This window comes from Boleophthalmus pectinirostris, unplaced genomic scaffold, assembly GCF_026225935.1.
Source record: "Boleophthalmus pectinirostris isolate CB_2022bp ecotype Guang Dong unplaced genomic scaffold, ASM2622593v1 HiC_scaffold_11, whole genome shotgun sequence".
Classification (NCBI taxonomy): Eukaryota; Metazoa; Chordata; class Actinopteri; order Gobiiformes; family Gobiidae; genus Boleophthalmus; species Boleophthalmus pectinirostris.
The window spans coordinates 20701619-20724118 of record NW_026570994.1 but is presented as its reverse complement, the minus strand read 5'-3'; the positions used below and the strand labels follow the sequence as shown (position 1 = coordinate 20724118).

The window sequence follows — 22500 nt, the reverse complement described above, 5'->3', positions numbered from 1 at the left end:
GGTTTAGTCCTGGTTTAGTCCTGGTTTTAGTCTTTGGTGTTAGTTCTGTTTAGTCCTGTTTAGACCTGGTTTAGTCCTGGTTTAGTCTTGTGTTAGTTCTGGTTTAGAGGTGCACAGGAGAAGCTCGGTTTAACAGCGAGAAAACACGATCCATAAAAAAAATATAAATGTGTTTTTATGTGTTGTTGTCCCAACAACACATAAAAACAGGTTTTATAATAAAGCAACTCTCATACAGAAACAGTAAAGTTAGAGATTAAAAATGAGATTAACGCGATTAAAAAACATAAAGCGCTAAATATGACTGTAATTAATTAATCGCAATTAACGTGATAATTTGACACCTGTAATAACAGCTGCGCCGTCGCCATAGTTATTATATCCACTTATTCTTCTATATTTAATTCTGCTCTTTTTATTGCAGTTTTTATACATATATATTTGGGAATAATTCTTTTGTTAAACCAGTAATAAATTAGTTTCAGTGTCATTTATTGTCTGTATTTTCTTTTTAACTGTGTCAGACTGTGACAGGATAAGCAGCTCTTCATGTCAAAATAAATCACATTCATTCATTCATTCAGACTTCGCCCTGGACGCTTCTATTTCAGTGTCTTTGCATTTGAGTTCAGACACTCGGACGCCGTGGGTCAACGGGAGATAAACACCTGACCCGTGTCCAGGACGTCCACTGTCCAGGACGTCCACTGTCCAGGACGTCCACTGTCCAGGACGTCCAGGACGTCCACTGTCCAGGACGTCCACTGTCCAGGACGTCCACTGTCCAGGACGTCCACTGTCCAGGACGTCCACTGTCCAGGACGTCCACTGTCCAGGACGTCCACTGTCCAGGACGTCCACTGTGGTCAGGGCCTTGTTCCCGATCAAGAGACACTTTAGTGTTTTTATTACATAAACCATCAGCGGCTGTGGTGTGTGTGTTTATACTCCACGAATGACACTGGTGTAGTCCTGGTAGTCCTGACTAGTCCTGAGACTGACTTAGTCCTGGTTTAGTCCTGATTAGTCCTGACTTAGTCCTGGTTTAGTCCTGACTTAGTCCTGACTTAGTCCTGGTCCTGGTAGTCCTGACTAGTCCCTGGTTTAGTCCTGACTTAGTCCTGGTTTAGTCCTGACTTAGTCCTCCTGGTTCCTGTTTAAGTCCTGGTTTGTCCTGACTTAGTCCTGGTTCAGTCCTGGACTAGTCCTGGTTTAGCCTGGGTGAGTCCTGGTTCAGTCCTGTTTTTGTCCTGTTTAGTCCTGTTTAGATTTAGACCTGGTTTAGTCCTGGTTTAGGTCCTGGTTTAGTCCTGTTAGACCTGGTTTAGACCTCCTGTTGACCTGGTTTGGTCCTGGTTTAGTCCTGGTTTTTAGTCCTGGTTTAGTCCTGGTTTAGTCCTGGTTTAAGAGTCCTGTTTAGTCCTGTTTTAGTCCTGGTTTATCCTGACTGGTTTAGTCCTGGTTTTAGTCCTGGTTTTAGTCCTGTTTTAGAGGTTTAGGTCCTGGTTTAGTCCTGGTTTAGTCCTGGTTTAGTCCTGGTTTAGGTCCTGGTTTTGGTTTACCTGGTTTAAGTCCTGGTTTAGTTTAGTCCTGGTTTTAGTCCTGGTTTAGACCTGTTTAGTCCTGGTTTAGTCCTGGTTTGTCCTGGTTTAGTCCTGTTTTAGTCCTGGTTTAGTCCTGGTCCTGGTTTAGGTCTGGTTTATAGTCCTGGTTTGTTTTAGTCCTGGTTTAGTCCTGGTCCTGGTTTAGTCCTGGTTTAGTCTGTTTAGTCCTGTTTAGACCTGGCCTTTTTAGTTCCTGGTTTTAGTCCTGGCCCTGGTTTAGTCCTGGTTTAGTCCTGCCTAGTTTAGACCTGGTTCAGTCCTGGTTCAGAGCCTTGATTTAGCGTTTTAGTCCTGTTTTTAGTCCTGGTTTAGACCTGGTTTAGACCCGGTTTAGTCTGGTTGTTAGCCGCGGTTTAGTCCTGGTTTAGCCCGGGTATAGCTCCTGGTTTATCCATGGTTTAGAACCCGGTTTGAAGTCCGTGGTTTGTCCTGGTAGTCCTGGTTAACTCTGGTTGTAGTCCTGGATTGGTCCTGGTTTGGTCCTGGTTTTGGTTTTGTCCCTGGTTTTGTCCTGGTTTGGTCCTGGTTTGGCCTGGTTTAGTCCTGTTTGGTTCTGGTTTTGGTCCGGTTTACTGTCCCGTGGTTTAGTCTGGTTGGGGTTTAGTCTGGTTTAGTCTGGTTTGTCCTGGTTTGGTCCTGCGTTTAAGTCCCTGGTTGTGGTCCTTGGTTTAGTCCTGGTTTAGTCCTGGTTTAGCCTGGTTTGGTCTGGTTTGGTCCTGGTTTAGTCCTGGTTTGTGTCCTGGTTTGGTCCTGCGTTTAGTTCCTGGTTAGTGGTCTGTTGTAGGTTATTTAGTACCTGATTTGGTCCCAGTTATTTGTGTTAGTTTGTTTAGTCCCAGTCTGATTCTGGCTTAGTTTTGGTCTAGTCCTGGTTAGTTCGGTGAATTGTTCTGGTTTAGTTGGTCTGGGCTTTTCAGACTGTGGTCTTGGTTCCAGAGCTTAGTCCTGGTTGGTCCTGGCTTTAGTCCTGGTTTATGTCCACATGGTTTTGTCCTGTTTTGTCCTGGTCTAGTCCTGGTTTGGTCTGTTTGGCCTGGTTAGTCCTGATGTTGGTCCAGTTTTGTCTGGTTTTAGGTCCTGGTTGGTCCTGGTTTGGTCCTGGTGTCGGTCTGGTTCTTAAGCCTGGTTTGGTTCCTGGTTTAGTTCCTTGGTTTGGTCCTCGGTTTAAGTCCTGGTTTAGTCCTGGTTTAGTCTGTTTGCGTCCTGAGTTTGGTCCTGGTTTAAGTCCTAGGTTTTGTGCCTGGTTTGGTTCTTGGTTTAGTCCTGGTTATTGTCCTGGGTGATTGGTCCTGGTTTAGTCCAGGTTTTTGGTCCTTGTTTAAGTGCCTAGGTTATAGTTCTGGATGTTGTCCAGTTTAGTATTTGGTTTTAGTTTGTTTTAGTCCATCTGAATTCTCTGCGCTAGTTTTGGTTCTAGTCTGGTTTAGGTTCTGAGCTTAGTTCTGGTTTAGTTTCGGTCCTGTAGTTTTGAGTCTGGTTTGGTTCTAGATTAGTCTGGTTTTTAGTCCTAGTATTGATCTGCTTTAGTTAGGGTTGGTCTGGTCTTGTCCCGGTTTAAGTTCTTAGTGGCTTAGTGCCTGGTTTCAGTTTTTGGTTTTGTTGCTGATTTTGTTCTGGTTGTGTAGTCTTGGGTGTTTGGTTCTTAGCTTAGTCCTGAGTTTAGGTCCTGGCTTTGGTTTCCTGGTTTGGTCCTGGTGTTGGTCCTTGGGTTTAAGTCCTGTTTAGTCCTGGAGTAATCTGTTTTGTTTAACCTGGTTTAGCCTTTAGGGCCTAAGAAAGACTAACCAGGACTAAACGAGATTTAAAAACAGCACAAAACAGACTTTACCAGAACTTACCTGGATTAAATCTGGACTAACCTGGACTAAACCTGGACTTACTGGACTAAACCTGGACTAAACTAGAAAACGAAACAAGGACTAAGTAAGATTTCACAAAGATAAACTAGAACTTACTACATGGTTAACCCGGGCTAAACCAACTAAACACAACCAAAAAAGGACTAAACAGGACTAGCTAGAACCAAACCAAGACTAAACCAGAACAAATCAGAACAAAACCAAAACAAACAGGACTAAACTAGACTAAACCGGACAAGACCAGGACAGACAAGGACTAGACAGGACCAAACCTACTAAAGCAGATCAAACTAGGACTAACCAGGACTAAACCAAAACAAAACCAGACCACCAAACTAAACCGGGACTAAATCAGGACTAAACAGGACTAACCAAAACTAAACCCGGGACTAAACCAGACTAAACCGGGACTAAACGGGACTAAACCAGACAACAGGACTAAAACAGGACTAAAACCAAAACTAAACCGGGACTAAACCGGGGACTTAACCAAAAACTAAACCGGGACTAAAGCAGGACTAAACCAGGACTAAAACAGGACTAAACCAAAACTAAACCGGGACTAAACCAGGACTAAACCAGGACTAAACCAAAACTAACCAGACTGAAAACCGACTAAACGGACTTAAACCTCAGGGACTAAAACAGGACTAAACCAAACTAAACCAGGACTAAACCAGGACTAAACCAGGTCTTGTTCTGTTCCAGACGATGACTTGTCAGAGATCAGTTCCGGGCGCGAGACTCCGGCCAGCGCCTCGTCCAGAAACGATTTAGACGCCATCGCCGGCGACGACAGGAAAAAGAAAAAGAAAACGATCGGAAAAAAGAAGGAAAAGAAAACGAAGACCAAGAAGGATCCCGAAGACCCGGACCGGAAGAAGAAGAAAGGATTCGGACTGCTCAGGTAAGACTCTCATTTAAAGTTTTGGACATTTTAAACATCGATCTAAATTCCGATAAATGTAAATGTGATTATAAATGTTACGTTTATCACCAATTAAGAAAAACTTGAGAACGAAGTCCGTAAAAAACTAAAACGAGTCCATTTAAAAGAGTTTACAGAGGTTCAAAGTTCTTCCTCGCTTCCTCAGGCCTTCAGAGCGTCGTCATTATTCACCACCATGAGTTTATACTACTTTTAAAAAAACTTTGAGAGACCAGAGCTTTGGAGTTTGGGTGCAGCAACTAGCATGCTAACCGCACACATCTGGATTAGACATGGATTAGTTCTACTTTTAGAGCTGTTTTATGTGTTTTTACATGTTTACACCTGGTTTAGTCCTGGTTTAGTTCTACTTTTAGGCCTATTTAAAATGTTGGTTAGTCTTGGTGTTTGTTCTTTTTTAGGCCTATTGCTTGGTTTAGTCCTTTGGTTTTGTTCTACAGGCCTAGTCGACTTATAGTCCAGACCAGTGGTGCTCAATACGTCGATCCTGATCTACCAGTCGATGGCCAAGGTCGTGTGGGTAGATCGCCGTGTCTCGTCTCGGACTCGATCGCGTTTGGACTCGGTCTTGTCTAGAGCCCGACCGATTATCGGCTGGCCGATTATTATCGGCCAATATGGGCCCTGGAGACATATCCTGTCGGCCGATATACTTGCTGATATGGGCCGATATTTCACGTGGGCATGTTAACCTCGTTATAAAGTTAGAACTCTCTAATTCTGTTCATTTAATCCAATTTACAGACAGATAATGTCCTAATATGTGGCACATCAGTATTTATCTACGTGTAATTTGTGTCTGTACTGTCCCTGAACACACCAAAGTGACGTCACTTCACTCACGTGTGTTGTTTACACCCGCAGCCCGTGCGCAACATGAGATATTTTCTTTTTTCTGACAATCGGTTTGAGTCTGGATTAAAAGGACATTTATTAGTGCAGACTTGTGATGTGGGAGGAGCCTGTGTGAGGTGAGTGTTGGAAATACATCGACTTTGAAGCTAGTTAGGTTTTGTTAGCGATTAGCTCTGTAGCTCCCACACATAAAACTATTATGGTCTATTGTAAAGGACTAATTGGCCGTATATTTGCTACTGGACCTGAATTGATCTGTAAATGAGCTGTGAATAGACGTGTGATGATTCCACATTTATGCATATAATTAATTTGCGGTGCGCACGTTTTTACGGCTAAAGGCTAATAGTGGTAGTTTACTTGCTAGGAGTTATTGTCGCGATCGAAAGCGGCTCAGCGAACAACGGGAGCATGTTTCTTATGGGAGCCGTGTTTTCTCTTTTTCTCATTTTTTTTCTTCATTCGCTGTCGACCCGTAGTTTGACAGCAGCAGCGGCTGAAAAGAACTTTCAGAAATCTGCGTGTGCATAGGATAAAAAAAGTGCATATTTGGCTGCAGTTCAGCATAAAATGAATACACCAGGACAATCTTGGGCTCGAGTAAAGGAGAGAGATAGAGACGAGTCCCGACACTCAGTCCTGTTCAGTTCTGGTTTAGTCCTGTTGCAACAAAACCATCAAGGTCGCTTGGGAGCCAAAAGAGCCAGTGCTTTAGTGAGTCGAGCCAAAAGCCGGTTTCCAAAAAACAACAACAAAAAACAAAACTGGAATACCCATCACTAGTAGTGACAGTAACAGCAGCTAGAATTGATGCAAATGCCATTTAGGCCAATCTACTGTCTGTAAATATATGTAAAGAGGCAGAATAACAAATGTTGCTAAATAAACCCATTAAAATCCACTAGAGCCAACCTAAGTTTTTATCAATTCAAGATTTACATGAATTTTACATCACTAAATAATCGGCGATTATATCGCTATCGCAGCTCAACTCCATTTATCAGTTTTATCGCCACAACAAAATCCATATCGGTGGGCTCTAGTCTTGTCTCTCACTCGAGGTCTGACGCTCAACAAGTGTGATCATATTTGATTCCGGCCGCTGCTGTTGGTAATAAACTTGTAGCGGGTGCAGGAGCGTGTGGGGCGTCTCAGTTCAGCCTGTGCGCTCATTTGAAACCCGCGGAGACTCTACGGCGCATCACAAACACACACGCTCCCTATGCACGGCTCGTCTGCGACAGCGTGTGCCCTCGTGTACCAGCGTGCATCACAGGGCAGGTTCAACTTCCTAAACATCCTACCTGTCCATCTGCCTCACGTCAGCACGCCGCCCCTCGCCTTTTCACGCTCTCGCTCCTTCCTGCGTACAGCGAACACAAGCCCCTCCCACAGTGCGCTGATTAGAAGAGCAAGACCAAACGTGAAGCAAAAACCAGTCTAAATTTGTGTTCCAGTGTTGGCACAAAGCAGGTCTACAGCATAGAGCGGATCTACAGAACAGACCTACTGCCACATTTGGCTGAAGTTTGTCTAACAAAAGTGACAAATGCATCTGTGTTTGTCACGATGTGCGTTTGGTTTGGTAAACGTGCAGAGGCTGGTAAATATCACTGCAAAACCAGAAAAAGAATGAAACTCCAGTTTGGAACTTTAAAAAACAGGTTTAAAAATCTTCCTTCACTTTTTTCACAGTTTTGTGTAAAGTGCCAGAGGAAGTTCTCTTAAAGAAGAGGTTCTCAAACTGTGGGGGAGGGTCCAAAAAAGGGGCACAGAGTGTTTCAGTGCAGTTTGTTTGACTTTGTATTAGGTCGATCTTTTTGACTTGGTCGTTTTGTAAGTAGCTCACATGATGAAAAAGTGTGAACACCTCTGGTCCAGAGCGTCTTATGCCCGAAAAATACAGTACCTCGAAAAAACACAGATTCTGAGTGTGAGTGGGGTCGCCTCTCCACAGATCTGACCTGTCACTTGGTCTGGTTTGGTCTCCGTGCACAGGAGGTTTAAACGGACAGATTGGCTGGTGAATGATCTCGTCGTCTGCTGCAGCTCGTCTGCGCTCGGTCTCTGCTCGGTCTCTGCTCGGTCTCTGCTCGGTCTCTGGGTCTCTGCTCGGTCTCTGCTCGGTCTCTGCTCGGTCTCGGTCTGCGCTCGGTCTCTGCTCGGTCTCTGGGTCTCGGTCTCTGCTCGGTCTCGGTCTGCGCTCGGTCTCTGCTCGGTCTCTGCTCGGTCTCGGTCTCTGCTCGGTCTCTGCTCGTCTCGCTCTGCTCTCTGGTCTCGGTCTCAGTCTCGGTCTCGGGTCTCTGCTCGGTCTCTGCTGGGTCTGTGTCGTCCTTGACATTGGGGCGATTGGTTTGTTTATCTCAGATCTGAGCGTTGCTGTGTTATCGCTCCACACTAATTGAATCTCAAGTGTTGGTGCAGTGATACAGACGCTTTCTCTGTGTCAGTGTGAAACAGATAAGAACAAGGACCAGGACCCAGGACTCAGGACTCAGGACTCAGGACCAGGACTCAGGACTCAGGACCCAGGACTCAGGACTCAGGACCAGGACTCAGGACCAGGACCCAGGACTCAGGACTCAGGACTCAGGACAGGACTCAGGACCCAGGACCAGTCAGGACCGGACCAGGACCCAGGACAGGACTCAGGACTCAGGACTCAGGACTCAGGACTCAGGACTCAGGTCAGGTCTCAGGTTCTCAGGTCAGGACTCAGGACTCAGGACTCAGGACTCAGGACTCAGGACACGACCGGACCCCCCAGCGTCAAGACAGGAAGAGATAAAGAGCTGACAGCGTCTTTAGACCTGGTTTAGATCTGATTTAGACCTGATTTAATCCTGGTTCAGACCTAATTTCCCTGTGTCAGTTTTTATAGATAAGATCAAGGCTAAAGCCGAGGACACGACTGGACCCCCCACGATCAGGACATGAAGAGATAAACTACTGACAACATGTTTAGTCCTGGTTTAGTCCTGGTTTAGTCCTGCTTTAGTCCTGCTTTAGTCCTGTATTAGTCCTGTTTCAGACCTGTTTTAGTCCTGTTTTAGTCCTGGTTTAGTCCTGGTTTAGTCCTGGTTTAGTCCTGGTTTAGTTCTGAGTCTTGGCTGTCCTCTGCGTCCTTTCAGCAGATGTAAATATTCGGTTTAAACAGTTTTTGGCAGCCATCTTGGTGTGGGCGACAGTCACAAACAGCTGCGTTCAGGTCACCCCTGAAATCACACGTTTGTTTTTCGCTCTCGTCTCTTTGTGTGAATGAAAACGGTTAAAGTAGACGTAGAAACACACGGAGGCGCACGGACTCTCGAAGGGCAAATAAACACGCCTCAAATGTTTTAGACGAGCTCGTTTATTACAGCGGCTTCATCTGTCCAGGGGTTTTGGCGTCATTAAAAGTTTGCCTCGTTGCCATGGCGATTATAAGCAATTCACAACAAATAATCTCTCTTTTTGGATGGTTAAAAGTCCTCAAGTTGAAAAAAAGACTTTATTATTTGTCTGGTAAATACAAAACGACGTCTCTCAGTGTTTTTTTTTTTTTTTTTTTTACATTACATTTTTTATATTGTCAAATTCAAACATCCAAATCTGATCCGAGTCCAGTCACACTTTTTTTTAGACCTGGTTTAGTCCTGTTTTCCTCCTGTTTTAGTCCTATTTTAGTCCTGCTTTACTCCTGGTTCAGTCCTGGTTTAGTCCTGTTTTAGTCCAGTTTTAGTCCTGGTTCAGTCCCGTTTTAGTCCTGGTTCAGTCTGTTTTAGTCCTGTTTTAGTCCTGGTTCAGTCCTGTTTTAGTCCTGTTTTAGTCCTGTTTTAGTCCTGTTTTAGTCCAGTTTTAGTCCAGTTTTAGTCCTGGTTCAGTCCGGTTTTAGTCCTGTTTTAGTCCAGTTTTAGTCCGTTTTAGTCCCGTTTTAGTCCTGGTTTAGTCCTGGTTCAGTCCTGTTTTAGTCCTGTTTTAGTCCAGTTTTAGTCCAGTTTTAGCCTGGTTCAGTCCGGTTTTAGTCCAGTTTTAGTCCAGTTTTAGTCCTGGTTCAGTCCTGTTTTAGTCCTGTTTTAGTCCTGTTTTAGTCCAGTTTTAGTCCAGTTTTAGTCCTGGTTCAGTCCTGTTTTAGTCCTGTTTTAGTCCAGTTTTAGTCCAGTTTTAGTCCAGTTTTAGTCCTGGTTCAGTCCGGTTTTAGTCCTGTTTTAGTCCTGTTTTAGTCCTGTTTTAGTCCTGTTTTAGTCCTGTTTTAGTCCTGTTTTAGTCCTGTTTTAATCCTGTTTTAGTCTTGTTTTAGTCCTGTTTTAGTCCTGGTTCAGTCCTGTTTCAGTCCTTGCCCCTGATTGGCTAATCCACCTGTCAATCACACCGCTCTGAGCTCATATATTTGTAAAGGAGATGTTTCGTTTTCTCATATCTGGGCGAAACATCAACCAGAAATTCATTTTAAAAGTGTAATTTAATTTTTTTTTTCATATAAACAACTACAAAGAACAAAAGTATAATAGAAGTTAAATTTAAAACACTTTTCTTTCTTTAAAACGTGGATCTCTTTTGTCCCGCGTTACCGTCTGGCAAAACCACCGGGACAATTAACGGGAGATTAGCTTCTGAAAAAGTCCTGTTTTAGTCCTGTTTTAGTCTTGTTTTAGTCCTGTTTTAGTCCTGGTTCAGTCCTGTTTTAGTCCTGTTTTAGTCCTGTTTTAGTCCTGGTTCAGTCCTAGTCCTGTTTTAGTCCTGTTTTAGTCTTGTTTTAGTCCTGTTTTAGTCCTGGTTCAGTCCTGTTTTAGTCCTGGTTCAGTCCTGTTTTAGTCCTGTTTTAGTCCTGTTTTAGTCCTGTTCAGTCCTGGTTCAGTCCTGTTTTAGTCTTGTTTTAGTCTTGTTTTAGTCCTGTTTTAGTCCTGGTTCAGTCCTGTTTTAGTCTTGTTTTAGTCTTGTTTTAGTCCTGTTTTAGTCCTGGTTCAGTCCTGTTTTAGTCTTTTTTAGTCTTGTTTTAGTCCTGTTTTAGTCCTGTTTTAGTCCTGTTTTAGTCCTGTTTTAGTCCTGGTTCAGTCCTGTTTTAGTCCTGGTTTTAGTCCTGTTTTAGTCCTGGTTTAGTCCTGTTTTAGTCTCCTGTTTTAGTCCTGTTCAGTCCTGTTTTAGTCCTGGTTCAGTCCTGTTTTAGTCCTGTTTTAGACCTGTTTTAGTCCTGGTTCAGTCCTGGTTCAGTCCTGTTTTAGTCCTGTTTTAGTCCAGTTTTAGTCCTGGTTCAGTCCGGTTTTAGTCATGTTTTAGTCCTGTTTTAGTCCTGTTTTAGTTCTGGTTCAGTCCTGTTTTAGTCCTGGTTCAGTCCTGTTTTAGTCCTGTTTTAGTCCTGTTTAGTCCTGGTTCAGTCCTGGTTTTAGTCATGTTTTAGTCCTGTTTTAGTCCTGTTTTTAGTTCCTGAGTTCAGTCCTGTTTTAGTCCTGGTTCAGTCCTGTTTTAGTCCTGTTTTAGTCCTGTTTTAATCCTGTTTTAGTCCTGTTTTAATCCTGTTTTAATCCTGTTTTAGTCCTGTTTTAGTCCTGGTTCAGTCCTGTTTTAGTCCTGTTTTAGACCTGTTTTAGTCCTGGTTCAGTCCTGGTTCAGTCCTGTTTTAGTCCTGTTTTAGTCCAGTTTTAGTCCTGGTTCAGTCCGGTTTTAGTCATGTTTTAGTCCTGTTTTAGTCCTGTTTTAGTTCTGGTTCAGTCCTGTTTTAGTCCTGGTTTAGTCCTGTTTTAGTCCTGTTTTAGTCCTGTTTTAATCCTGTTTTAGTCCTGTTTTAATCCTGTTTTAGTCTTGTTTTAGTCCTGTTTTAGTCCTGGTTCAGTCCTGTTTCAGTCCTTGCCCCTGATTGGCTAATCCACCTGTCAATCACACCGCTCTGAGCTCATATATTTGTAAAGTATCGGAGAAGTTCGTTTTCTGAAATCAGTGACCAGAAATTCATTTTAAAAGTGTAATTTTATATTTTTTTTTAATATAAACAACTACAAAGAACAAAAGTATAATAGAAGTTAAATTTAAAACACTTTTCTTTCTTAAAACGTGGATCTCTTTTGTCCCGCGTTACCGTCTGGCAAAACCACCGGGACAATTAACGGGAGATTAGCTTCCTGAAAAGTGCGCGGGCTGTGGATGGGCGAGGTGTCCCTGGGCTAACGAAGGCGGCTTAATTAAAGAGACGTGAACTGGAGGTCGCCAAACTTCGCGGAAGATTCCAGACGTAAACAAAGTTATGAAGAGGCTAATTAAATCCTCTGCTCCACTGAAGCATCACGACGACGAGAGAGAGAGAGAGACGCCGAGAAGGTGCCTCCCCGCGGAGTTTCACCGAGCCGGGCAGGAAAAACACACAGAAACACGCCCGTTTAAAGACGCGCCGGTGTAAATGTTCCGCAGTGTGGCATTAAAGCTTTTTCTGTGTCCGCGGAGACCAAACCAGAGCAAGTTTCACGTCTTTTCGTTTTCGTTTTTCTAGGCGTTTTTGAGCCGTAAAACCACCTGTAACTGAGTAAATGTGAAGTAGAGCTGTTTAAAGTCACACTGTGGAACATTCCAGAGCAGCGACGTATCCATAGAAACCAGCAGGTGACGGACGACCAACCAAACTTCTCAAACTTTAACTTTTTCCGGTGGAGAAATGTCTCTTTTTTTTTTTTAGATGGTATTTTGTTGCCTGGAATGTTCCTCAGTATGGAATTAAATGCATCTATTTCCATGGAAACAAGCAGGTGACGCCATCGGGCCGAAGTTACAGGTCAGGTCTGTGGAGAGCGCAACCTGACCGAGTGAGTTTGACGTCACCCGCGGCGGTCGGCTTCAGTCAAATGAAGCTCATCGAGGCCAAAGTTAGAGGAGCGAATTTTTAAACTTGGTTAAGACCTGGTTTAGACCGAGTTTAGACCTTTAGAGTTTAGACCTGGTTTAGACCGAGTTTTTTTTTTTTTTTTTTAGACTGAGTTTAGACCTGGTTTAGACCTTGTTTTAGACCTGGTTTAGACCTGGTTTAGACCTGGTTTAGACCTGGTTTAGACCTTGTTTAGACCTTGAGACCTTTTAGACCTGGTTTTGAACCTGGTTTAGACCTGGTTTAGACCTGGTTTAGACCTTGATTAGACCTGGTTTAGACCTGGTTTAGACCTGGTTTAGACCTGGTTTAGACCTGGTGAGACCTTTTAGACCTGGTTTAGACCTGGTTTAGACCTTGGTGACTTTTAGACCTGGTTTAGACCTGGTTTAGACCTGGTTTTAGACCTTTTTTAGACCTGGTTTAGACCTGGTTTAGATTTGACTTTAGGACCTTTTTAGACCTGGTTTAGACCTGGTTTAGACCTTGGTTTTAGACCTTTTTAGACCTGGTTTAGACCTGGTTTAGACCTGGTTTAGACCTGGTTTAGACCTGGTTTAGACCTGGTTTAGACCTGGTTTAGACCTTTTAGACCTGGTTTAGACCTGGTTAGACCTGATTAGACCTTTTAGACCTGGTTTAGACCTGGTTTTAGACCTGGTTTAGACCTGAGACCTTTAGAACCTGGTTTAGACCTGGTTTAGACCTGGTTTAGACCTGGTTTAGACCTTGTTAGACCTGGTGGTTTAGACCTGGTTTAGACCTGGTTTAGAGACCTGGTTTAGACCTGGTTTAGACCTGGTTTAGACCTTGAGACCTTTTAGACCTGGTTTAGACCTGGTTTAGACTTTAGACCTGGTTTAGACCTGGTTTAGACCTTTTAGACCTTTTAGACCTGGTTTAGACCTGGTTTTGAGACCTGGTTTTAGACCTGGTTTAGACCTTGATTTAGACCTTGTTTAGACCTTTTAGACCTTGGTTTAGACCTGAGTTTAGACTGGTTTAGACCTGGTTTAGACCTGGTTAGACCTGGTTTAGACCTGGTTTTAGACCTGGTTTACCTAGACCTCCTGGTTTAGACCTTGTTTAGACCTGGTTTTAGACCTGGTTTAGACCTGGTTTAGACCTTTTTAGACCTGGTTTAGTTTTTAGACCTGGTTTAGACCTGGTTTAGACCTTGTTTAGACCTTTTTTAGACCTGGTTTAGACCTGGTTTAGACCTTTTTAGACCTTGGTTTAGACCTGGTTTAGTTGTTTAGACCTGAGACCTGTTTAGACCTGTTTAGACCTTGATTAGACCTGGTTTAGACTTTGATTTAGACCTGGTTTAGACCTTTTAGACCTGTTTAGACCTGGTTTAGACCTGGTTTAGACCTGGTTTAGACCTGGTTTAGACCTTGACTGGTTTAGACCTGGTTTAGACTTTTAGGTTTAGACCTGGTTTAGACCTGTTTAGACCTGGTTTAGACCTGGTTTAGACTTTTGATTAGACCTGGTTTAGACCGAGTTTTAGACCTGGTTTAGACTTGGTTTAGACCTGGTTTAGACCTGATTTAGACCTTGTTTAGACCTGGTTTAGACCTGGTTTAGACCTTGTTTAGACCTGGTTTAGTCCTGATTTAGACCTTGTTTAGACCTGGTTTAGACCTGGTTTAGACCTTGTTTAGACCTGGTTTAGACCTTGATTAGACCTGGTGTAGACCTGGTGTAGACCTTGATTAGACCTTGATTAGACCTGGTTTAGACCTGGTTTAGTCCTGATTTAGACCTTGTTTAGACTTGGTTTAGACCTGGTTTAGACCTGGTTTAGACCTGGTTTAGACCTGGTTTAGACCTTGTTTAGACCTGGTTTAGACCTGGTTTAGACCTGGTTTAGACCTTGCTTAGATTGTTTAGACTTTGTTTACTTTAGTAAAACCACCACTTCATGACATCACAAGTTGGAACGGAGCGTTTTAAGCTTTGCAGATGTAAACAGACTCATAATAAAGAGTCACTCAGATAAAAAAACACAACTCCAGCTCTGTTTTTGACGAGGAAACGACTTAAATCTCACAAATATAAGACCTTTAACCCGCTCACATGACTTAAGAACTCATTCATCTGTTTATGTTATTTTTCTTTCGTCTCAGTTTACTCCTCGCAGGTTTTATAGCCACACAAACCGGCCAAGTGCATTGAAAATCACGCCTCTGTATTCGCCTCAATTCTCATTTACGACTTTTTGTTTAGAACCTTGTTTAGACCTGATTTAGACCTGGTTTAGACCTGAGTTTTAGACCTGGTTTAGACCTGGTTTAGACCTGGTTTAGACCTGGTTTAGACCTTGTTTAGACTTTTACCTTGACCTGGTTTAGACCTGGTTTAGACTTTTACCTGACTTTGTTTAGACCTGGTTTTAGACCTTGTTTAGACCTGGTTTAGACCTGGTTTAGACCTGGTTTAGACCTGGTTTAGTCCTGATTTAGACCTTTTTTAGACCTGGTTTAGACCTGGTTTAGACCTGGTTTAGAGTTTAGACCGAGTTTAGACCTGGTTTAGACCGAGTTTAGACCTGGTTTAGACCTGGTTTAGACTGAGTTTAGACGTGGTTTTGACCTTGTTTAGACCTGGTTTAGACCTTTTTTAGACCTGGTTTAGACCTGGTTTAGACCTGAGTTTAGACCGAGTTTAGACCTGAGTTTAGACCTGGTTTAGACCGAGTTTAGACCTGGTTTAGACCTTGTTTAGACCTGGTTTAGACCTTGATTAGACCTGGTGTAGACCTGGTGTAGACCTTGATTAGACCTTGATTAGACCTGGTTTAGACTTTGATTAGACCTGGTTTAGACTTGGTTTAGACCTGGTTTAGACCTTGTTTAGACCTGGTTTAGACCTGGTTTAGACTTTGATTAGACCTGGTTTAGACTTGGTTTAGACCTGGTTTAGACCTTGTTTAGACCTGGTTTAGACCTGGTTTAGACTTTGATTAGACCTGGTTTAGACCGAGTTTAGACCTGGTTTAGACTTGGTTTAGACCTGGTTTAGTCCTGATTTAGACCTTGTTTAGACCTGGTTTAGACCTGGTTTAGACCTTGTTTAGACCTGGTTTAGTCCTGATTTAGACCTTGTTTAGACCTGGTTTAGACCTGGTTTAGACCTTGTTTAGACCTGGTTTAGACCTTGATTAGACCTGGTGTAGACCTGGTGTAGACCTGTTAGACCTTGATTAGACCTTGAGACCTTTTGATTAGACCTGGTTTAGACCTGGTTTAGTCCTGATTTAGACCTTGTTTAGACTTGGTTTAGACCTGGTTTAGACCTGGTTTAGACCTGGTTTAGACCTGGTTTAGACCTTGCTTAGATTGTTTAGACTTTGTTTACTTTAGTAAAACCACCACTTCATGACATCACAAGTTGATAAATCGTCATAATTGACGAGGAAACGACTTAAATCTCACAAATATAAGACCTTTAACCCGCTCACATGACTTAAGAACTCATTCATCTGTTTATTTTCTTTTTCTTTCTGTCTCAGTTTACTCCTCGGCAGGTTTTATAGCCACACAAACCGGCCAAGTGCATTGAAAATCACGCCTCTGTATTCGCCTCAATTCTCATTTACGACTTCGCCGAGGAGCCAAATGGAGGCTCGCGCTATCAGTGTTCGCAGCCCCAGAAAAACAAATTACGTTTCTGCTTTTTTTTTTTTTTTTTTCCCCCTTCTCCTCCTCCTCCTCTTCCACTTAGACCTATCAAATGACGCGCGGGTTTATTGGCGTTGATGCGAGCTGTCAGTCAAAAAGCGCCGGGCGTTTTCGCGGACGGCATGCATAAGTAAATATAAAAAGGCGCAGGAGGCATTTCATCCGATTCCAGTTTAAATCTACATAACTTCTATCGTATGGAAAGCTTTTATGTTCCTGCACCTGCCTCTCCTCTGCACTACAAAGACCCGACGCTTTCTCCAGACTTCGCCGCAACCTCGACATCTCGCGCGGGTATTTTCGCGACGCCGGGAAAAAAAAAACGACTTATGAACAATTCAATTTAAAGGTTGTATGGAGGATTTTTTGTTTTGTTTTCAAACTGTCAGTGAAAGATTAAAATACCATTACAGAGACGCAGCAGCTTTGTAATTATGACGACCAAAAAAAAAGAACGAAAATCTATCAACTGTGGACGTGTTGAGGCCAGATAAACATCAGCCAATAGAAAACGAGGCTCCCTCATTTTCTATTGGCTGTTAGGTTGTCAATCAAACTCCCTAGTATAACTGACTCGTCGGAGCGCGGGGATTACGTGGTTTGCGCAGCGGTTCTTAGAGGCTTTTTCGAACTGTCGCTTCCTCGCATTTCGCACAAAGTTTGTCGCGACGGCGGACGAGAATCCACGACCGGTTCACCGCAAAAGAAAGTCGGTTTTTGAGGTCAGTGAAAGAAGAAGAGAAGAGGAAAAGGAGCGAAGACAAACTGAGGTGATTCTTGGAGATCTCGTCCAGCGATGGCGCGACCGAAGCAGACGAAGGGTCTAAAAACTGACGCGTCGGTCGCTGAATTACTTCTAGACAGGAAACTTCAACAGTGATTCTGAACGCGCACAAGGACTGTCGCTGTATTTCTCTTCCCTTAAAAAAATCCTCTATACAACCTTTAAAGAGTCCGTATGTTTTAATGCAGTTTCCTCGTCGCAAAAAGAACCCGGAGTTGTGTTTTTTTGTTTTATTTATACGATTTTAAAGACGTTTAGGCTGAGTTCTTCTCTCAGACACCGAAAACGCGACGTTCCACCTTGTGATGTCGTGCTCCACTGTGTTTTTAAACTCCACACACCTTCACGAGAATCATTTAGATCATTTAAACCCTGAGCTGTTCACTTGAAAAAAAAAAAACAAAAACAAACAAAAAACTACCGCTTCATGACGTCACAAACTGGAACTGCGCGTTTTGAGCTTTGGAGATGTAGACAGGGTTCCCACGGTCATGGAAATCCTGGAAAAGTCATTGAAATTGGAAAAAAAGTCATGGAATTTTGTAAATTTAATGTAAGTTTTGGAAAAGTCATGTAACTTTAGTATCTCTTTCACGCAACTCCATCGTTCTGTTCAGTTCTCATGACTCTGTTCTGATTATTTCTGAACGTTTGCGCCTTTTGTTTTGAAAGAGTCGACAATAAATGCACTGAGAGGATTTTGAATGTTCAAAAACTATAATCCCAAAGTGGAAAGATTTAAACATTTCAGATTTAGCTCTAAAAGTCTGATCGGTTCTACACGTGGAGGTGCTGTAAAGTCATGGAAAAGTTTTGAAATTTTGTCCACAGTTTGACTTTAAACAGCTCTACTTTACATTTATTCAATTACAGATGGTTTTAAAACTCGAAAATACCAAGAAAAACAAACATTCTAGTACTAAACCAGGACTAGACCAGGACTAGACCAGGACTAGACCAGGACTAAACCAGGACTAGACCAGGACTAGACTGAGACTAAACCAGGGACTAAACCAGGGACTAAAAGAGGGACTGAACATTGCCTAATCAGGAGTCATGAATCTGGTTAAACAAGTACTAAACCTGGACCCTACCAGGACCAAATCAAGACCAAACCAGGACTAGACCAGGGACTAGACCAGGACTAGATCAGGACTAGATCAGGACTAGACCAGGGACTAAAAGAGGGACTAAACATTGACTATACCAGAGATAGGCCAGGACTAAATCAGGACTAGACCAGGACTAGACCAGGATTAGACCAGGATTAGACCAGGACCAAACCAGGGACTAAACCAGGGACTAAACCAGGGACTAAACCAGGGACTAAACCAAGGACTAAACCAGGGACTAAACCAGGGACTAAAAGAGGGATTGAACATTGACAATACCAGGACTAAATCAGGACTAAACAAGTACTAAACCTGGACTCTACCAGGACTAAACCAAGACCAAAGCAGGACTAGACCAGGACTAGACCAGGACTATCCCAGGACTAGACTAGAACTAGACCAAGACTAGACCAGGGACTAAAGAGGGACTAAAAGAGGGACTGAACATTGACTAAATCAGGACTAAACAAGTACTAAACCTGGACCCTACCAGGACCAAACGTAGACCAAAGCAGGACTAGACCAGGATTAGACCAGGACCAAACCAGGGACTAAACCAAGGACTAAACCAAGGACTAAACCAGGGACTAAAAGAGGGATTGAACATTGACAATACCAGGACTAAATCAGGACTAAACAAGTACTAAACCTGGACCCTACCAAGACTAAACAAGACCAAAGCAGGACTAGACCAGGACTGGATCAGGACTAGACCAGGACTAGACCAGGACTAGACCAGGACTAGACCAGACTAGACTGAGACTAAACCAGGGACTAAAAGTGGGACTGAACATTGACTAACCAGGAATCAGGAATCAAGACTAAACAAGTACTAAACCTGGATTATACCAGGACCAAACCAAGACTAGACCAGGACCAAACCAGGACTAGACCAGGACCAAACCAGGACTAGACCAGGGACTAGACTAGGGACTAAAAGAGGGACTAAAAGAGGGACTAAACACTGACTATCCCAGAAATAGACCAGGACTAAATCAGGACTAAACGAGGACAAAACCAGGACCAAACCAAGGCCAAAGCAGGACTAGACCTCGGACTAAACCAGAACTGTCGCTGCTCTACCTGCCACAGTGTGACTTTAAACGATTACAGGTGGCGCGCTCAAAATCAGAAAACAACACTGTGACGGTCTAGAAGATCTGGGGTTTTAGTCTCTGTTATTAATGCGTCAATCGTCTGGTGTTAAATATGCATAAGGTCAGATCCTCCTCACTGAACGAGCGTCTCAAACAGGACTAAATCAGGACTAAACAAGTACTAAACCTGGACCCTACCAGGACCAAACCAAGACCAAACCAGGACTAGACCAGCACTAGACCAGGACTAAACCAAGACCAAACCAGGGACTAAACCAAAACTAAACCAGGGACCAAAAGAAAGACTGAACGTTGACAAAACCAGAGATAGAGCAGGACTAAATAAGTACTAAACCTTGACCCTACCAGGACCAAACCAAGACCAAAGCAGGACTAGACCAGGACTAGACCAAGATTAGACCAGGACCAAACCAGGGACTAAACCAAAACTAAACCAAGGACTAAAAGAGGGACTTAACACTGAGGAATCAGGAATCAGGAATCTGGACTAAAGTATTAAGTATTAAAACCTGGACCCTACCAGGCCTATACCAGGACCAAACCAGGACTAGACCGGGACTGGATCAGGAATGGACCAGGACAAGACCAGGACTAGACTAAGACTAAATTAGGGACTAAATTAGGGACTAAACCAGGGGCTAAACCAGGGGCCAAACCAGGGGCCAAACGAGGGACTGAACAATGACTAAACCAGGGACTAAACAAGTACTAAACCTGGATTCTACCAGGACCAGACCAGGACTAGGCCAGGTCTAGGCCACAGCTAGACCAGGATTGGACCGAGACTAGACCAGGACTAGACCAGGACTAGACCAGGACTAGACCAGGGACTAAAAGAGGGACTAAACACTGACTATCCCAGAAATAGACCAGGACTAAATCAGGACTAAACAAGGACTAAACCTGGACCCTACCAGTACTAAACAAGACCAAAGCAGGACTAGACCTCGGACTAAACCAGAACTGTCACTGCTCTACCTGGAATGTTCCACAGTGTGACATTAAACCGATTCTACTTCGATTACAGGTGGTTTTATCGCTCAAAAACACCTCAGAAAACAACACTGTGACGGTGATCGGGGTCGCCTCTCCGCAGATCTGGTCCGGTTTGGAGAAAACGGGCTCTGATTGGGTTTTTCTGCGTCTTTAGTCTCTGTTATTAATGCGTCAATCGTCTGGTGTTAAATATGCATAAGGTCAGATCCTCCTCACTGAACGAGCGTCTCAGTACTTTACTCCTCATTGTTATTCAAAGCCTGTTTAAATAATAAATGCAGAGCCACAAATGAGCCGCTCCTCCGCCTCCGGCCACTTTATTAGGTACACACGAGCCCCCGGACCTTTAAAACGGTCTCCACGGTAACGGGCTGCCATGAAAAATTAAAAAGTCCCAGAAGTTTATGATTGGATTTTTATTTGGTTGAAATGTCACGAGAGAGATTATAAACGTGAAAGGATTTATGATTGTGGGACTTTTTATGGACTAGGTCTGGGTTAGGCTCGGTTTGGGTCCTGGTTTGGTCCTGGTTTGGTCCTGGTTTGGTCCTGGTTTAGTCCTGGCATATTTCTAGTTATAGTTCTGGAGTGGTCTTGTTTTAGTCCTGGTTTATTCCTGGTTTAGATCTGGTCTGGTTTAGTCTGGTTTAGTCCTGGTTTAGTCCTGGTTTAGTCCTGGTTTAGATCTGGTTTAGTCCTGGTTTAGACCTGGTTTAGTCCTGGTTTTAGTCCTGGTTTAGTCTGGTTTAGTCCTGGTTCTGGTTCAGTCCTGGTTTAAGTCCTGGTTTAGTCCTGGTTTAGTCCTGTTTTAGTCCTGGTTTAGTCCTGGTTTAGTCCTGTTTAGTTTTTAGTCCTGGTTTAGAGTCCTGGTTTAGACCTGGTCCTGGTTTAGTTTTAGTCCTGGTTCAGTCCTGGTTTAGTCCTGGTTTAGTCCTGGTTAGTCCTGGTTTAGTTCCCTGGTTTAGACCTAAGTTTCCTGGTTTAGTCCTGGTTTTAGTCCTGGTTCAGTCCTGGTTTCAGGTCCTGGTTTAGTCCTGGTTTTTAGTCCTGGTTTAGTCCTGGTTTAGACCTGGTTTAGTCCTGGTTTAGTCCTGGTTTTGGTTTAGTCCTGGTTTAGTCCTGGTTTCAGTCCTGGTTTAGTCCTGGTTTAGTCCTGGTTTAGACCTGGTTTTAGTCCTGGTTCAGTCCTGGTTTAGTCCTGTTTAGTCCTGTTTTAGTCCTGGTTCAGTCCTGGTTTCAGTCCCTGGTTTCAGACCTGGTTCAGACCTGGTTCAGACCTGGTTTAGACCTGGTTTAGACCTGGATTAGACCTGGTTTCGACCTGGTTTCGACCTGGTTTCGACCTGGTTTAGACCTGGATTAGACCTGGATTAGACCTGGATTAGACCTGGATTAGACCTGCGTTAGTCCTGGTTTAGTCTGAATCTGGTTCAGTCCTGGTTTAGTCCCTGGTTTCGACCTGGTTCAGACCTGGTTCAGACCTGGTTCAGACCTGGTTTGGTTCAGACCTGGTTTCGACCTGGTTCAGTCCTGTTTAAATCCTGGTTTAATCCTATTTTAGTCCTGCTTCAGTCCTGGTTTAGTCCTGGTTTAGTCCTGGTCCTGGTCTTTCTCTCCTGTATTTGCAGGTGTAGTTTTTTAAAGTGAGTTGTCTCAGACTCTCAGAGTCTCAGAGTCTCAGAGTCTCAGATTGTCGGTTTTGGAGCAGGATTAGACTCTGAGCTCCCACATAAAAACATGTCAGCACATTTCTCCTCGCTTCTCACCGTCAACACTCCGGATTTGCTCCTTTATTTAGACCTGGTTTAGAACCGCTTTAGTCCTGACGTTTTTCCTCATTTGTTTTCCTGATTTAGACCTGGAGCAATGATCTGGTTTAGTTCTGGTTTAGTCCCGGTGTTTCTCACTCCAGACTGACGCGTGTTTCACTCTGATCTGACTCCTACACCATCGACAATCACAACAAACCTGCCAAAAATGACGTCAAACAAGTGTCCGGCTTAAATTAAACTTAAATAATCAACAGAAAATTAGAGAAAACAAGAGAAGAGAGAAAAGTACGGAATGAAAAATGAAAAATCGTTGAGTCGTGTGCAGTTAAACAGAACTGTCGGCCACTGTAGATGTAACATTTAATATTTACAGTCTGCGGTTTCGGCCTGGTTTTTGTCGTTGTCGTCTTGTTGCCTGAAACTCGTCCCTGTGCCGTAGAAGGTCTGTGATTTGGCCGACCACTGCTCAGGTTCAGATTAATTTGTGCAGCAGGAGCACCTCAAGATGGAAACTCATGAGTTTACGAACTCACAAATACAGTGAGAATCCAGGTTCAATTAGTCCTGCTTTAGTCTGGATATAATTTTTGTCTATAGCCCCAGTATAAAAAACTGGTATAGACTTGGTTTTTAGTCCTGGTTTAGTCCTTATTTAGTCCTTTTTTCTTTTTTATTTAGTTCTGGTTTAGTCCAGTTTTAGTCCTTATTTAGTCCTGGTTTACTCCTTATTTAATGCTGTTTTAGTTTTTATTTAGTCTTTATTTAGTCCTGGTATAGTCCTTAATTATTCTTTATTTAGTCCTGTTTTAGCCTTGGTTTAGTATTGTTTTAGTCCTTCTTTAGTCCTGTTTTAGTCCTTATTTAGTCCTGGTTTAGTCATGGTTTAGTCCTGTTTTAGTCCTGTTTTAGCCCTGGTATAGTCCTTAATTAGTCCTG

The 22500-nt window shown here is 43.3% G+C and overlaps 1 protein-coding gene across 1 annotated transcript in view; it reads left to right on the top strand.

Moving 5' to 3' along the window:
• Positions 1 to 3562: 3562 nt before the first annotated feature.
• LOC110169260 (partitioning defective 3 homolog B-like) overlaps positions 3563 to 22500 on the top strand; it is a 198641-nt gene continuing 179703 nt past the window's right edge. Inside the window, exons 1-3 of the mRNA XM_055163678.1 lie at positions 3563 to 3575; positions 3728 to 3743; positions 4155 to 4370. Coding sequence (XP_055019653.1) covers positions 3563 to 3575; positions 3728 to 3743; positions 4155 to 4370 — 245 coding nt within the window. The remainder of the gene's footprint in view (positions 3576 to 3727; positions 3744 to 4154; positions 4371 to 22500) is intronic.